General features: G+C 45.5%; 1 protein-coding gene across 1 annotated transcript in view; it reads left to right on the forward strand.

Moving 5' to 3' along the window:
- Positions 1-1,764: 1,764 nt before the first annotated feature.
- The window catches only part of BPGM (bisphosphoglycerate mutase), a 28,400-nt gene continuing 12,858 nt past the window's right edge, over positions 1,765-17,306 (forward strand). The window contains exons 1-2 of the mRNA XM_024555124.4: positions 1,765-1,885; positions 13,809-14,470. Of these exons, the coding sequence (XP_024410892.1) occupies positions 13,870-14,470 (601 nt within the window). The 5' untranslated portion in view covers positions 1,765-1,885; positions 13,809-13,869. The remainder of the gene's footprint in view (positions 1,886-13,808; positions 14,471-17,306) is intronic.

The following is a 17,306-nucleotide window of genomic DNA, read 5'->3' on the forward strand; positions in this document are numbered from 1 at the left end:
GTTAGTTTTAAAATCTGTAATCTTGATTTTAAAAAGTTTATTGATTTGGGGTGCGGGAGGGAGGGGAAGCAGCAGGAGAGGAAGCATTCTCCCAGAATTATGAATTAGCACCGTTGGGTCTTTGTCCCAGTTCTACCCTCAACCCGCTAAATAATTCTGAATAAATCTCTTAAACTTCAGAGTCCTCGCCTGTACAATGAGATTCTACAAGGCAGGTGATGCTTGACATTGTTAATGTTCTATGAGACGAGCTAGCATTCCACGGGTATCCATAGCAAAGCAAAACTAAACCCAACGAGCAGGTGTCCTAAGTGCAGAGGTAAGTATCCCTACTTGTCAAATTTTTTAAGACCCTTGTGAAAGGCTGTCTTTATCCTCCAGAGAATGGATGCTGGGCACTGAGTTAGGGAGCTTTGTACAACTCTACAGTAGAAAAACTTTCCCCTCACTTAATCCCCATCCATCACGGAGAAAAAGAAGAGCAAGTGGGTAAGAGTATAGGGCTTCGAAGTTGGATTCCTGGGAGTCAAGACTGGAAGGCGCCTCCTCCAGTTGCAAGTTAAATTCCTACGATCACTAGACGGGACTTAATCTACCCCTGCGACCTGTCAGGCATTGGATCTGTGGTCTCCCAGGAGGACTTGGCAACGTCTGACCTCTAAGACCCCCGGAGTAATTCTTACGCTCTAACAAGGGTAAGTGAGGTATAGAACTAACTACAAACACTTAGGTCTTAATGAATTCGACACATAGTTTGTCACAGAGTTAAAAATGTGGAAAGAGGATCTTTTCGAATATATGATAATCACTCTGAGGACCTGCTTGGCAGCCACAGAGCTCCTGGACTGGTAGAGAATGAAATAGGAAATCCTCCAAAGAGGACGCTCAACACTAAGTAGGGCAGCTTCTAGAAATCGCGAAGGGGAATTCCCCATGTGGTCAGGCAAACATACCATTCCTTATCTTTCTCACCTACTCAAAAGAAAAGTTCTGACCTTTATGCTTCAAAGCCCTGTGCAATAGTTCTAGCCTGCTTAGAAGATTATAGGGCCTCGTGGCAGGCTTCGGGTATTTTTCTAGTTTTCTCCAGTTCAGTAATTGTGGCCTCCACATTTATAATTCTCCTCATTCCATTGCATCCTCCCTCTGTTGTATAAGCTTCAATGCATTCCATTTATCACTTTTCTCTCCCAACCAAAACAGCGGCAGGGACCTGCCTAAGTGGAATCTCTGTAATACTAAGAGACAGCGCGGATGAGCTACTGCCCAGAAAGCCGGCACTGTAAAGGCTTTTGTTTTAATCACTATTTGAGATTTAAAACCAGAAAAGATGCAGCTTTCCTCCTAGACACTGCCCACCTCCTTCCCCGGATCGAAGTCTCCCACGAGCAAAAAAAGGCATCACCTCGTCACTTCCAAGATTCCGCCGACACTTCTCTACATCGGCAAGCCCTTCCCTTACGACGCGAAATGCTTTCTAGAACCTCAGCGGGTTAAGAGATCCCCAGACCACAGGTTTTTCCGTGGCGGGGCCGACTCTCCCGGCGTTATTTTTCTACATACCCAGGCCCAAGCCCGCCCACCGGTGTCGAAGCCAGCTGTTTACTGGTCCGGAAGTGTGCTCGTCTCCGCCGCCAGCCAATCATAGCCTCACTTTCTACCCCAGGGATCTGGGAAACGGAAAAGACATCAACCGGTTCCCGGGAGTAAGGCGGGGCCGTAAAAGAGTGACATCTCAATCCTCCAATAGGCAGAGCGCTAGTACCGGCCCCTCTGGCACTTAGGCTAGAAAAGAGCGTTGATGCCGGCGGCAAGGATGAGTCCTAGGCGGCGCAGCCTGCTCAGCGGCTGTGAGGAGCGGGTGCTGCTGGTGGCCTCTTTGCAGGTGAGTGATTTTGTTTTAGAATATTGCTATTGAGAACGTTTCCATTTTTAAATAATGTGATGGTTTATTTTGGAGTGCGGGAAGGCCGGTTCCTTTATTCCCCCGGTTCAGTCTTTGAATCTGGCGCTCACTAGTCCGCCCCTCAAGCCAACCCTTCACGTATCCCCCAGGTCCCCCTCTGCTGTCCCTTTCTCAGAATGAACCTGCCTGGGAGTCACAGATCTGTCAGCTGACGGGAGGACGCTCCTTGGCAGTGATGTCTTGGTGGCACGAATAAATAGGAACTGAAGGGAGGGATGAACTCACTCTTGGACGTCTGGCAGAGCCCCTTCAATGGTAGGGCTCCTGGAAGGAAGCTCAGTGTCTTTTCAGGGCCGTGCCACTATATTTACGGCGATGGCAGACCTAGCCTGAAAAGTCTAAGTAGACGGAAAACACCCGAATGCCAAGGAAGGAGAAGGAGGTGAGTGTCTGCAACGGTTTCATGCAGCGCTCAAATCTGGAGCCAAATCACAGGTTCTTAGAGCCACTAAAAATATTTTAAAAAATAAGTGTATTTCTCCACCTTTCAAAGGTATAGGGGGGCGCTGCATTACTAGAGAAGGGCGATAGAAAGGCATAAGGGAAGCAAAGTTCACGGTTAAGTGTTGAAGGATAATTGGTTGTTAGCTAACTTAGGATAACTTCCATCCCCCAACCACCTCCCTTCCAAATTATGGAGGGTTTATAGCTTGAGAGGGGTACCAGCATGTTAACTGACTGAATGCAGACTTTGGAGAATAAAATCGAAAAATGTTTTTCACCAGTGGCTAATAAGATTTTCCAGAAAGAAAGCAGAACACGTGTCAACGTGTCCTTTATTCTAAAACTGGCTCCCCTGAGGCCAGGGCCTAGGTTTTATCCATCTCTGGTTTCATGCAGCACCCCCCACACACCAGAGATGCTTCTCAGATTGGGGTGGACTTCAGAGACGCCTAATTCAAACAAACGGTGTAGTGGGAGGAGCTCTGAGTTGCAAGTCAAGACACGTAGGTGTTAGTCTTGAAGCCGTTGCTGTTTGTGAGATCTTCAACAAATCATTTCAACTCTCTGACTCTTAATTTTTGCATCTTTAAGAAGTGGGAGTTGCCTTAGATTATTTCTGAGGTCCGTGCCTGGGTTAAAGATCTGCTTTAAAGTGAAGATGATTAGACATTTTCTACCACAAATATTTACATAAACAGAGCCTCATTGCCGCAAATTCCATACTAATCTGTTAGCAAATAAAACTTCCCAGCTGTGAAGATAATACTTGTTGTTTTGTGTCCATGTTTAAGCCAAATGGACCATGGGAGAAAATTTGGCCATTTTACAGACTGACCGTTGTACAGAGGTATAATGTAGTGGAAAATGTCATTTTCTATTCCATCACCCAGAGGCAACCACTGGTAGTGTTTGGGTAGATCTTTTGCTCTCTCTTCCTCTTTTGCTTCCTACTGGTGGTTGAAACTAAGTGGCACCTTTCATTTTAAGTAACGACTGATGCATCTAAATTCAGCCATGCAAATGTTTGACCTGATGGGTCTCTTGAAATCCTTGGAATGAAATCTGGTGTGAGAGAATGTTTATGTGGGGAAATAGGACTAAAAGAATTACTTACCAAAAATCTTTCACTGAAACTTGGCCACAGATGTGGAAAAACATACTCTATAAAATGTAAATGAAATGTTAGCCACCTCATTGAAGCATTTGGATTGCAGAATATTGCTCAGCATTTAGTATGCTTCCGGGACTGTATCTTCCCATCGGCTTTACCCCCACCGCCACCCCCACCAACACATACGCACACCTCATTTGATTTCGTTCCTCCTTCCACTACCTAATTTAACTTTTTCTCTTTACTCACCTCATTTTACTTTATCCTCAGCTTTTGCTTCTGCTCATGCCATCAGCAAGGTAAGATCGCCTGAGGTCTGTGCTAGTCTTCGTGTGTTAGCTAAAGCCTGCTCCATTCAACCCAGAATGCCCCTCACTTTTTGTTAGAGTGCTTCACCACAATCTCATTTAGTCTCCCTCCTAGCCCCTGGAGGACAGTAATGTCATTATCCCCACCTTTTTGGATAAGGATCCTGAAGTCCGGAGAGTTTAAATAACTTGGTCAAGTTCACACTGTCAGTGAGTAGCAAAGCTGGGACTGATATCCTGGTTTCTTGACTTAAAACTGTTGGGATTTGGTGGAGTTTGTGTCGACAAAAGCTACTACTCTGGCGAAATAAGTAACCAGTGATCGGAAGGAGGTGTCATGAGTGGGTGTTGTCCACGTCGGTGATGCCATGCCAGCTGGAACAGGCAACACGCCCAGGAACCAGACATCTCATGACACATGAGTATGTGCATGTCTTTCCTGGGAACGGGGGTCTGCCTGCTGTGGTTGGTTCCCCTTGTAACAAGTGATCAGTAGCAGATGTCAAGTTGGAGAATGACAGGGTAATAGTGCCTAAAACACACCTGTAGGTGGTAGCATTCGCTCCTGTAAAGAGGTGTGTTTATAATGCCAATCTGAATGGAAAAGTTACTGTAAAGCTAGGAAGAGTAATAGATGGTGGGCCACTGGGTACTTTTAGGTGCGCTCTTGTTTGAACTTTTAATATGAGCTTGATTTGGGGGAAATCATATTTTGTTAAGATTCTAAGGGACTCAGCTCCAGATTTCATTTCCCATAAGAACTGTTCATTTTTACTTTATCAGAAACATGGTTAACCTGTCTCTCTTCTCCTTTTTTTTTTTTTCCTTTTTATATCCTCAAATATATAGCCGGTGTATCTTCTGCAGAGCTAGGGTCCCACTGCAGTAGGGTTTGAGTTACGTAGTGATGTTTGGACCAGGAAAAACATGGGAGGGGTCCGTGGTGGCATTTTATCAGTTAGCATTGCAGGGTAAGCTTTGGGTCAGAGCAGCTCCGGCTCTGTATCCCTTGCTTTCTATCACTTCAACATTATGTCATTGATCACATTTCTTACTCAATTTTTGGATGCGGGAAATGGAAAACAAAAGCTTTAGGCTGGTCTTTATCCTGTAGTTTTTCCTACCTGTTCATGAGTTGTCATAATAGAATATTAGACATTATTACTTTTCAAATCCCTGAGGAAGGGAGGAAGCAATGTCCTAGGAGCGTTAGACAGGAAGACAGGACATGTCTCAGATATGGTAGGGATGGGGGACGCATGCAAAATTACATGGTTTAGTAAGGGGCAGGAGTGGGAGGCAGCCGTTAGATTGTTAGGCTGCCTTTGTGGAAACTACCTAGAGGTTCTGGAGATGATGTAGAAGTAGCCTCAGTAAGTGCAGTGCCTTGCACGCGCACCAGTCACTTACCTACCTACTCTCTCCATCCCCGCCTTGCCGAAAGGATGCGGATTTTGCAACATAACTTCAATTTTATGGTGGCGTTTATGGAAAGCGTATTTTTTGCTGTCTAGGCAGTTTAGAATACACACACACACGCACAGCACAAAGGGTATTTGAAAATATAAGTCACTTGCAAAGTGTGTTTCCTTTGAATCACGTACTTGTTTCTGTATTGCCAAGGCAATTAATTGCACAGCACCTGCTCTTGAGCAAATACTCATTGGAAGTGCGAGGCGCCCTGACAATTTATGGAGATGTCTGGTAGAAGTGAAGCACGTCAAAGTGACAGATTATGTTTTTGAAGTTGGTTAACAAGATGAATAATTTCTCCTTATAGTTTTCCTTTAACCCATTATTAAATAATTAAGCAAAGGTAAACTACTCGGACTGATTTAAATGTTCTCAGTATTGTATTCGGTGAGGAAGAAAAACGATTATGAGTGGGATGCCATTACTCAAGGTACTCGCCATCCTGGCCAATAATAAAATCGGGTGATTTAACAGTGGTGGGATTGTTCCGTGGCAGGATGCTTACAGCTTCAAAACGGTGATGTGATTAGTAGGTCAGAGGATGGTATTCCGCTAGGCCAGGTATTGCGAATTAAGGCCTTCTGGCCCACTACCTGCTTTTGTACAACCCACAAACAACGAATGGTTTTTACATTTTTTAATGGTTGAGATAAATCAAAGAAGAACAATATTTCATGTGCATGAAGATTACATGAAATTCTAATTTCAGTGTCCGTACGTAAAGTTTTATCGGAACATAGCCTCATTTATTCAGCTGTGTATTATCTGCGGCTGCGTTCAGCGACAGTGGCAGAATGTAGCACCACATAGCACAACAAGCCTGCAGAATTCACTGTTTGCCCTTCTATGAAAGAGCTGCCACCACCCCAGCTAAGCTGTGTGTCTTTCACGTTCATCTCTGTCACATTTCAACAGCCATTACCCTGCTGCAGGTCTCCATTCTCTGTTACCAGAATTATGGTGAGAGCCTCACAAGTATTCATATCCCTGGTTTTCCCCATCTCAAACTATTTGCAAGTGCTGTCAGGTTCCCCTAAAATACACATTATTAAACCTTTAATGATGCCCCAGTGTTTAGAGAACCTACATGCTTTGGCACAAGGCCCTTGTGAAGTCACTATTCAGTCTTATCTTTCTAGGCTAGCCTCCTCCTACTTCCTTGTTGTACCCTATACTTAGGGTGATCATATAATTTCCCAAATGGGACATGCGAGTGTGGAAAGGGCCCTATAGTAATTATGCTGGGGAAGCAGCCCTAAAGCAAGATTCTGGAAAACCAGGACATGTGGTCACCCTACGTACGCTCCAGTCGGTTCGCGTGGGCCTCCAGTTTTCATAAGAGTCTGCTCCCTTGCCTCCACTCACTGGTCCCTTAGGCTGGACTTCCTTTTCCTTTTTCTGTAAATCTAAATCTTAAACATCTTTCCAATCCAGCTTAAATAGTGCCATGTCCATGAAGCCTTACTCAGAAATAATCTCTCTCTCTCTTTTTTTTTCACCTCCCTTAGGAATGGAGTGTTATCTCATGATGTGGATTGCTTTCGGCTTTAGTAATACATACCGCTCCCACGCCCGGGGCCCCCCGCCACGGCACCTTTCCCTCACCAGTTCCTTGCAGACACAATCCATGTTGGTTTCCGTGTTCCTCATAGGCCTAGCATTGTGCCGTGTTCCAATGGGGTCTGCAACACGTGTCTGAGAAATGACTTAATTAAGCAGACCAGGGAGACTGAGGAGTACTTGGCACTGTCAGTTTATAAATCACCCATTTTAATGTGATTAAATAGTAAGGAGAGTTGGGTTTCTAAGGATGGAGGACAGAGCCTTGGGTGCCAGTGTGGCGATGTAGCAGAGTGCTCTAAGGCCTGCGTGTAGGTGTTGGGGTCCAGTCTGCCTGTGACGGAACTCCTGCTCTGCCAGCCACAGTCTGTGTGGTCTTGGGCAAGTTAACCTCTCCTGCTAAGTTTCTGCATCTGTACAGTGGGACCAATCCCAGTACCTCCCCCACAGGATGGTGGCTGAAGATTCAGAGTCCCAAGCACATGGTGGGCGCTCCGTGAATGTTAGCTGCTATGACGTCATATGATGTCTTCGCCATCATAGTACTATTTCTGGTGGGTAGGAAAACACAGAGACTTAAGACCAGGACATGACAATAGAAGAGCTGGAGGAAGTGCAGCCCTGAAATCTTTTTTTTTTAAAGATTTTATTTGTTTTTAGAGAGAGTGGAAAGGAGGGAGAAAGAGGGGGAGAGAGAAACATCAAGGTGGAAGATTTATGTTGATCGGTTGCTTCTGAATACACCCCCAGCTGGGGACCTGGCCTGCAACCCAGGCATGTGCCCTGACTGGGAATCAAACTGGACCTTTCAGTTCGCAGATCGGCACTTAATCCACTGAGCCACACCAGCCAGGGCAGCCCTGAAATCTCAAAGAAGTTTTTTTCTTGATGGAAGTAGTCAGCTTCTGAGTGTGAGTCCTGAGAGAAGGTGGTCTGTACTTAAGAAATAATTAATCTGCAATCTTTTGAGAGACCGTTCCTGTAGAGTGGGCAAGGCACAAGTCAGGGAACTAGACATGTAACGGTGAGAAGAAAGGAAAAACACCACAAAAAGAAAGGGCAAGAAGATGAGACACAGTCGTATAAAAGCACAATCTTTTTTTTTAGCTATAGCATACTTTATAAAGGAAGGAAGCCCGGGGTATGAATTCAGTGACCTATGTGGCCCTTCTTTGGTAGGAAGAATCAGTAAATCATCAACTACAATTAGTGCTTAATTCAACTGTTGGTAACCCTTGCCGAGGGGTAAATGAGGAGCCTAAAGAACCAACTCCAGGGTGGTGAGCGTCACCAAAAATACCAGTTGATATTTACAAAGAACAGTTTTTAATTTGAGGGTGGGGAGTGCGTACTCTTTGTGTGATAGCTGTAAGCTGGGGCGACTGTTGCCCAGTTTGGCTTTGTGTCCTGAGGTCTTTCTCGGTAACAGCTGGAAGGCGAGCCTCCTTTATAGCCACCTTGCTTGTACTCCTTTTACAAAATGCTGCCTGGGTTTGGAAAGACAAGTTGTGACTGAAGACGTTCCTGTGAAATGAAGCCAAGTGAGCCCAGGTCCTCAAATCAAGACTCTCAAGTCTTCAGGGGCGAGGCGGGAAAAGCTCAGGTAGCGGGGGGGAGAAGACCTAAAATTGCCACTTGGTGGCTAATGTTTTTGAGCAAGTTAATTGGAGTCTCTCTTTTTCTGTGGAGATTATGGCCGTTCGTGAGCATACTCAACTGGAAAGCATACAAAGATATAATGTGTGGTTATTCTTGGCTCTGGCTGTGCCATTAAATACGCTGGGCTTCTAGAGTTAAAGCTTTCTAGCATCTCAGGCCTGCCAACTGAATGTTTTTGCTTTGGCACTTCCCACTGAAACTGTCAAGCCTCAGCCTCATTAGTGCAGTGTAATCACCTTTGTCGAATAGACTTGGGTTCGGTCGGCACACCTACTAAGTACCTGTGTGTCCAGTGGCAGGCCGGGTCCTAGGGGTACGGCCGTCAGGCAGACCGACTGTGGAGCAGCTTGCAGTGTAACGTGTAAGCTGAGCTCTAACGCGCCCCCTTCAGTCCAGTAGCCCCTGGTCACGTGCGGCTGATGAGCCCTTGAAGTGTGGCTAGTCCAGAGTGAGGTGTGCTTTAGTATAAAGTACACGCCAGGCTTCAATGAAAAGAAATACACACCAGACTTACTGTGAAAAGAAGAATGTGAAATACCTCGTTAAGCGTTTTATATCGATCACATCTTGGAATGATAATTTTTGAACCCATAGGGGTAAATAAAATACATTACTCAAATTAATTTTGCCTATTCCTTTCTAACTTTTAATATGGCTTTAGAACATACGTGACTTGCATTATACAGGTCCCGGCACAAATAATGCCCCTTTTTAAATTCCAAACTCTTTCATTACGAAATACAAGCATGTGATTCTGTAACATAACAATATCACACGCAAGCACAGCATGTGACATTTTAGGTGAAGTGTTCAAATTGCTGTCCATCTCGTGTGAGACGTTCACGTGCCCCACCCACCACACTGAAGCAGGCGTTACTTCTGCCGGACCCGGTGTTTTGACTGGACACAGCTGATCTGAAGGACGATGACGTTACCTAAAGCAGCGAGGGACTGAAGTGAAAGTGGAGGGGAGGCAGCGATGGGCTGGGCGAGGGTTCTGGGTAGGACAGGGTGTGTGCAGAGGTCCTGAGGCAGGAAAGAACAGGGCATTTTCAAGGACATGAAACCAAAGCCTCGCAGGTCACATTAATGATTTTGAGCTTTATCCTCAGATCAACAGGAAGTAATTGAGGGTTTTAAATGGTATGCTCAGTTTTCAGGAAGTTTGTAGTTAATAAATATGGGCAAGACAGCTACAGTTGAATGTAGCAATACAATCAGAATCCAAGCCCCCCTCCCCCCACAAAAGAAAGAAGGATGGTAGGGTGGAGGCGTTTGGTTGGGAATACCACCGAGAGGGAGCAGGGCCCTGCTTGCCTTTGTTCCTGCCCCAGGAGGCACGAACACCCCCCGCTAAAGAGAGAAGCAGACAACTGGAGGTAGTTTGCATTCAGTTCATTTTCGGCTTGGTTACAGCTCAGCCCTGGAGGAAGCATTCCAGGAAGAGTCCAAAGTTGAGTGGGAGTTTGATTACAGAGCTGGGACTCTGCAGGGTCAGGAACAAGGAAGCCCAGCACAAACGAGGATTAGAGGGTCTGTCCTTTGAAAGAGTGTACTGGACAATAACAGAGGAAAGCTTGGATTAGAGCCCGGAGGCTTGGGGTCTGACCATCTCCTGGGGCCTCCCCATTCATCTGTGGCCAGGAGGACATTTCCCTTTAAGTCACAGGTCATACGGCAGCAGACCCAGTCTGGCCTGCAGACGTGTTTTGTTTAGCTCACAGTTGAGAATGGGCTGCCAGTTTTAGCTCAGATGTCACATACAAATGCACATTTCCAGTGTTTTGGCAACTGGAAGATCCAGGAACCTCACTTCTTCAGTAGGAGCTAAAATGATCATTTTTATTCTGTTAAAGCATTTGTTTATGCTAAAAACAACTGGAATCGATAGATTCTCTGTGGTCTGACTCTAAGTCTTGCATTCTCTCCAGTTTTTGATTTCAGCAGTCCCGTCTTTCAGTTCTTGAGAAAAGTTCTAAGAATGGTACCCTTGGTCCAGTGAGACCAGGTAATATGAAAGCTGTGTCAGTTTACACAAGAGCGGAGCCCATCAGAGAGTCACGTGTGTTCCCTGCAGCTCGCCACTGTTCCCACCACCCTGTGTCCCTGCGCCCCTGTCCTTCCCACATCTGTATGGCCAGTGGCACCTGTGAATCTGCTGGCCGGGCCTTAAACTTTAAATCAAACTGACTGGTGGTGTGTGTACACCAGCCCCCATGCTGACTAAAATCTTAAAGGTGGCCAACCTTAAAGCTCAACAGTCGCTTTGTAAATATTTAGCAGTTAATTGGGATGGGAAAAGTCCGTTGATAGCAGCAAGGAGGGCAGCGGGAAGTGGTTTTTTGTTTACTTGAGATAGATGCACTAAGCTGGGGACTGTGCTCTATTCACACTCTCTACGCCAGAGTGAGGGAAGGGTATGTATTATGTAATCTTTGTGGCTGTAGTACTGTTTCTCTGCTCCAGTACACAAGGTCTGTCCGGAAGGTATCCACCCATGTGATATGAAAAATAAAGACATTTACTGAAGAAGATACAAGACACGAGAAACAGTGTACATAGGACAATGATGCCTCAGTCCCCTTCAAAGTAGGCACCTTGGGGCCTCACACAGTTCTCCCAGTCGCCATCAGCTGCCCCATTGTGTTTTCCTGAGTCTCGTCAAAGGTCTGAAATCTCTTCCCTTTCAAAGGTGATTTTAGTTTTGGGAAGAGCCAGAAGTCACAGGGTGCCAAATCTGGGCTGTAGGGGGTGGGTCACCTGGGTTATTGGATGTTTCACAAAAAAAACTGCACGAAACATGATGCATGAGCAGGTATGTTATTGTGATGAAGCTGCCAATCACCAGTTGCCCACAGCTGCAGGCTTCTGAATCATCCAGATAGTTTCTGTGCAGGAATGTTCAAGCTTAACGCAAAACTTGATGCAGATTCATTGCTCTACATTTTGAATGTGATGGCCACACAGTACACATGCTCACTGAAAGGCGTGCACCACTCCCACTGACTAGTACAGTGAAGTCGTCTTTGTTCACGCATGCGCATTCCAGGCCACTCTCCTTGGCTGCCAGGTTGCATTGATGTTGCACAAAACTGTTCTCGTTATGTTAACAATGGCTGGACTTCTTCCGGACAGACCTCGTATATATTTTGAGTGGAAAAAAACAGAGAAAGTGTTCTGCTCTTTAAACAAAGTAAGCAAGTGCAGCAGATTAAAATACTGCAAAGCTTGGTGGTAGGGGCCTGAGTGTCCCTGATGTTATTGCTGCATTTTTTTGTCCCTGTGATAGAGTTCATTACCAAAAGGTGATGAAGTGCTTCTGCCCACAAAATTTGTCCATAATGTGCCTCGTCATTTGAAGGAAAAATAGTCCATTCCTGTAATGAGGCTTCTTGCTTGACAAGACAAAGTAAGGGTTGAGGCAGAGAAATTGTTGATAACTTCTCTTTTCTCCGTCCCCCTCCACCACCACCACCAAAAAACAAGACAATAAATGTTAGAGAGGTGGATCCAATTTCTGAAGGGCCTAAAGCTTCTACAAGTTGATGGATTGGAGCCCTTTAAAGAAATGATACAAAAATACCTTTCTTCTGTAAATTGCACACACTCACCCGTGTGAATTCATTATTTGTTCTTCCAGTGCCTTAGAGAGAGTTTGGTCCAGTGAGGGCACCTGAAGCTTGAGCTTCAGATTATTCTGCTTCTGGGCACCAGTAATCACCTGGCCAAACGCCGCCCAGATGCCTTTGCCCATTCTGTTCTTCTGACACCCCAGTGGCCCTGTGGGCTGAGCGCAGAGGTATCTCTCTCCCTCTGGAAATTCTCGGTGAGGGGCCTTCATGTGAGCCCCGAGCTCAGACTCTTCCGCTGACTTCGTGCTGTTCTCCCTGCTGCACGTGCACTGCAGCTTCGAACCCGGTGCTTGGCGGGAAGGGGAAATCATAAACCTAGCTGCTGGAGCCTTCCAGCTGCATGCCTGTCACCTCAACCCGCTGCCTCCCACTCAAGCCTTCTTATAGAGCCTTTTCCCACCTTCAGAATCTCTAGGAATTAGTACAGAAAGGAAGAAACTCAATCTAGATTCCAATGAACTTTGTCACTGTTGGTTATGTGGCTGTGGCTGAATCACAGTTTAAGTGGCACAGAAAATCTCTGGTTAATGGAAGTTGCCAAGAATGGCAGAAGACCAGGCCCTGATGTTCATATAATCTTTACTCCTGTGTGTGGGGCGGAGGTGGAGAGCGCTGGGCATGCAAACCGACCAGCATTCGTCATGAAGAAGCGTCCACTGTAAGGGGGAGAGAGGCGGGCTGATGCAACCAGGCAGCAGATTCTCTGGGGGACAGAGTGGGCCCAGCAGATCACTGGGTCACCACCTGAACTTACCAAGTTCAAAACACTTTTTGGTTCTGGCTCCCTGCTTTACTAGATTCTTCTCCCTCTGCGATGTGGCTGGTGTGTGTAGGATAACCGAAGGGCTGGGAGGAGGAGACAGGGCCTCCTTATCAGGGAGCTGCTTCTCACTCCTCCAGACCTGCTCCTGTTAATCTGTTGGTACAGGCAGCACTTCTCAGCTGCTCGCTTTTGATAGCTTGTTTGCATCCGGATTTATTCCTTCCTAAGGCTTTGTCCTGACGCAGGTGAGAGATTAGGTGGGTACCTTGTTAGGTGTTCACGTTGCTCTGAATCCCTTTCATTGTTGTTTGAATGTGAACCTTAGATTTTCTTGTATGTGGTGTAGCCTGTAGCACTGAAGAGCTAGCTGCCACCAGCCAGTGGTTTACATACCTGATACATGTGGTGGGTTATTGAATGAACATGTTTAATAGTTTCTATAATTAGGTGAGACTGGTAAATACTCTTCTTCCACCAGAGGAAAAACAAGGTAAGAAGGATCCCTTCAGAATAGAGTCAGCTGCTAGTCATCTTTGTGCACATCTACAGCTCATTCTGTTAACTCCTCTCTCCTGTAAACAGACTCCTTTGATCTGGCAGAAATGCAGCATGCCATCAGAATGAAGTGTCCTGGTCATTGTACATCATACAATTAACATACTATCTTACCATCAGAAAATTTAAGTCAGCTAGGTTCCCTGTAATTAATTATCTGTAGAAATCGCCTGTATGCACCATAGCGTATGAGTTGCCGGATGTCCGATTTCAAAACTGTTCAAAGGCATTATCCCAGTTTATTTTAGAAACTGGCCGTTGTAACATATGCTTCCTTTCCCAGATAGTCAGCTGACTGAAGAATATAATGCATGCTATTTGTTTCTTCTCTTTCTAGATGTATTTCTGTCATTGAACATTGGCCCATTGGAAGGCACGAGGGAAGCTCATCCATCAGTATGTCCAAGTACAAACTGATTATGCTAAGACATGGAGAGGGTGCTTGGAACAAAGAGAACCGCTTTTGTAGTTGGGTGGATCAGAAACTTAATAGTGAAGGAATGGAAGAAGCTCGGAACTGTGGGAAACAACTCAAAGCGCTGGACTTTGAGTTTGATCTTGTATTCACATCCGTCCTTAATCGGTCCATCCACACAGCCTGGCTGATCCTGGAAGAGCTGGGGCAGGAGTGGGTTCCTGTGGAAAGCTCCTGGCGTCTGAATGAGCGTCACTATGGAGCCTTGATCGGTCTCAATAGGGAGAAGATGGCTTTGAATCATGGCGAAGAGCAAGTGAGGATCTGGAGAAGAAGCTACAATGTGACTCCGCCACCCATTGAAGAGTCTCACCCTTACTACCACGAAATCTACAACGACCGGAGGTACAAAGTGTGCGACGTACCTGTGGACCAGCTGCCACGGTCTGAAAGTTTGAAGGATGTTCTGGAGAGACTCCTTCCCTTTTGGAATGAAAGGATTGCTCCTGAAGTGTTAAGTGGCAAAACCATTCTGATATCTGCCCATGGAAATAGCAGTAGGGCACTCCTAAAACATCTGGAAGGTACCGTCTTTATGCTACTACTTATCAGAGGTTGCTAATGGTATAGTTGGGCCATAATCTACAAAGGACATGGTCTCTAAGCTGATAATGCACAGTCTACATAATAGACTTTCCTCCCCTATTCCCTTTTGTCACTTCAGTCTTAAGAATCATTTTGTTCCATAAATCAACAACTGTCTGCCTTTTCTATTCTTAGTATCTGGAGCAGTGGTTCCCAAGCTGGAGTGAGCACCAGAGTCACGGGGAGGGAGAGCGTGTTCTACCACAGACTGCTGGCCTAGCCCTAGGCGCTTCTGAGCTTGTAGGCCTAGGGTTCCAGGCTGCGAATTTGCATTTCTAAGAAGTTTTCAGGTGAAGTTGCTGCTGCGGCTTGGGGTTCTCCTTTTTTAGAAGTCTGCACTAAAAGGACTGTATAGCTTTGTTGTAGTAAGATAAAAGGAGGCTAGGCAGGGAAGAAACTTCTGTAGAAATGTTCCCGAGAGTAAACTAACCTACTTGAGTCTTTCAAGATAAGCAAAGTTATCTAGACTTCAGTTTTGCTCACGCCCTTCCAACCTTAAAGAGTTGTTGCTGTGTTTTGAGACCCAGGTTTTGGAACAATTCTTTTGCTCTAGTCCTCTCTTTCCAGACCCAGGCTTAGTCTTTGGGAGACAGTTGGGGGGACGGGGGGAGGGAGGAAAATAAAAACATGGCCTATTGGAAATAATCAGTAGCTGCAGTGGTACTTGATGTTGTATTCTAAATGTACTGTAAAAGGTACTGTATTGTTACCTGTCTCTCAAGGAACATGGACTAAGTGAAGCCTTCTGAGGACTCAAACGTACCAGTTTGGGGCATCAGTAATGACGCTGACATTTTCAAGGCATTGCTCATCCCCTTTCCTCCCTTCATTAAATAATCCCAGCCAGTTGAGCCTTTTGAGTGGTCTGCTCTGTCTGGTGTGCTCCTGTCTGTCGTCACTTACTGTGTCATTTACTGTCGTCTCCTTCCTGTCAGCAGTTAACTTACGGATGTTAGAACACATTTCTCTAACATTCCTTCTCCATTCTGCTTTACTTTTCTGCATGGGGCTGTGAAAAATAAAAGTGTTGACCTTGTACGTGAATCAGTGAAAGTAGGTTATTGGTAACAAAATAAAGTGACCTTTATGAGATTTTACTGTAAACTTTTTAGCATGTGTTTTTTTACCCCTAATTTTTATAACATGGCCAACAGCCAAATCATTACTCGTATACCTGCGTCCATTAGCTGTGCAGACATCTAAGATCACCAGCCTTTATTGGCTATTAAAAACTTTATTGGCTAGACACGGCGCTCGATCTGTTCGTGTATGTGTTTATATATTTTATTTCCCCAACTGTATAAAGGGTCCTACTCTTCCTTGTTCAGAACAGTCAGATATGTGGTTAGGCGCTGTGTACCTTAATCATTACCGGACCACAGCACTTTATTGATTGAAGAAGAGTTGAGGCTCCTCCTAGGACAAGACCAGACTGACATTCAGAATTGCAAAGTTTCTTGCAGAAGATGTCCTCCTCCTCACCTGCCGATTTCCTCTTCCGGAGGTGGAACTTAGCTCCCTTTGTGGCTGGACACCCTCCCCTAAAGACAATGTCATCTTCTCCCTCAGGACCCCTGTGCTTCCCTGCCCTCGCTGGGAAATCTCCGCTTTAAAACAGTCTCCTGCCGTTTGGCACCGTCGAACTCTCCTATCTTCAGGCCGTTAAGATCGTTCTGTAGCCCCAGCCGTAGTTCATTCTAGTGCCCCCCTACCGTTAACCTGTTGATGATTTAACTGTGTTACTGTTCTTTTTTGAAGGAAATAGGATGGTTTAACAAATGGTAAAGAAGACTGCCGCCGCCCTGGCCGGGTGGCTCAGTGGGTTGGAGCGTTGCTCCATGCACCAAAGGGTTGCCAGTTCACTTCCTGGTCCGGGCACATACCTAGTTGGGGGGTCTGATCCCTGGTCAGGGTGCATATGGGAGGCAACTGATCGACGTTTCTCTCTCACATCGGTGTTTCTCTGTCTGTCTCCCTTACTCTCTCTCTAAAATCAATAATAATACAAAAAAAATATCCTCAGGTAAAGATTTAAAACCAGGAAGACTCACCATGGTGAGGATGGAGGGAGAATTACCTGCGGAAGGCAAGGTTACACATAGGAAAGTTTACTTTCTATAGTTGAGAGAGGTTTTGAGGGCATTAATAACTTATAGAGAAGCAATCAAATGGCATGGCTGCTTTGAAAAACAATCTGGTAGCTTCTTGATATTAAATAGAGAGTTACCATATGATCCAGCAATTCTACTCCTAGCTATATAGCTGCTTTCTTTCCTGGTGCTATTGTAACCAAGTACCAAAAACTGGGTGACTTAAAAAAAACAAATATTAATTTTCTCATAGTTTGGAGGGCTCTAAGTCCTAAATAAAGGTGTTGGGAAGGTTACGCTCTTTACTTGTATAGCTTCTGGTATTTGCTGGAAATTTTTGGTTTCTCAGTTCGTAAGTTCATCACTGCGGTCCTCTGCCTTTACTTGGCATTCTCCCCGTGGGAATCTTTCTTCCTTGTCCAAATTGCCCCTTTTCATAAGGACATCGGTAATATTGGACAAGTTCCCACCCCAGTGACCTCATTTTAACTTGGTTATCTCTACAATGACCCTCTTTCCAAATACAGTCACTTTCTGGCGTGTTGGAGCTTAGGACTTGACCGTATCTTTTTTGGGAGGCAGTGGTTCAACCCAGAACAATACCTGAGAGAACTAAAAACATATACCCACGCAAAACTTTCACACAAATCTTCAGAACAGTATTATCTGTGGTGGTCAAAACATG

This window comes from Desmodus rotundus, chromosome 6 (assembly GCF_022682495.2).
Source record: "Desmodus rotundus isolate HL8 chromosome 6, HLdesRot8A.1, whole genome shotgun sequence".
NCBI lineage: Eukaryota > Metazoa > Chordata > Mammalia > Chiroptera > Phyllostomidae > Desmodus > Desmodus rotundus.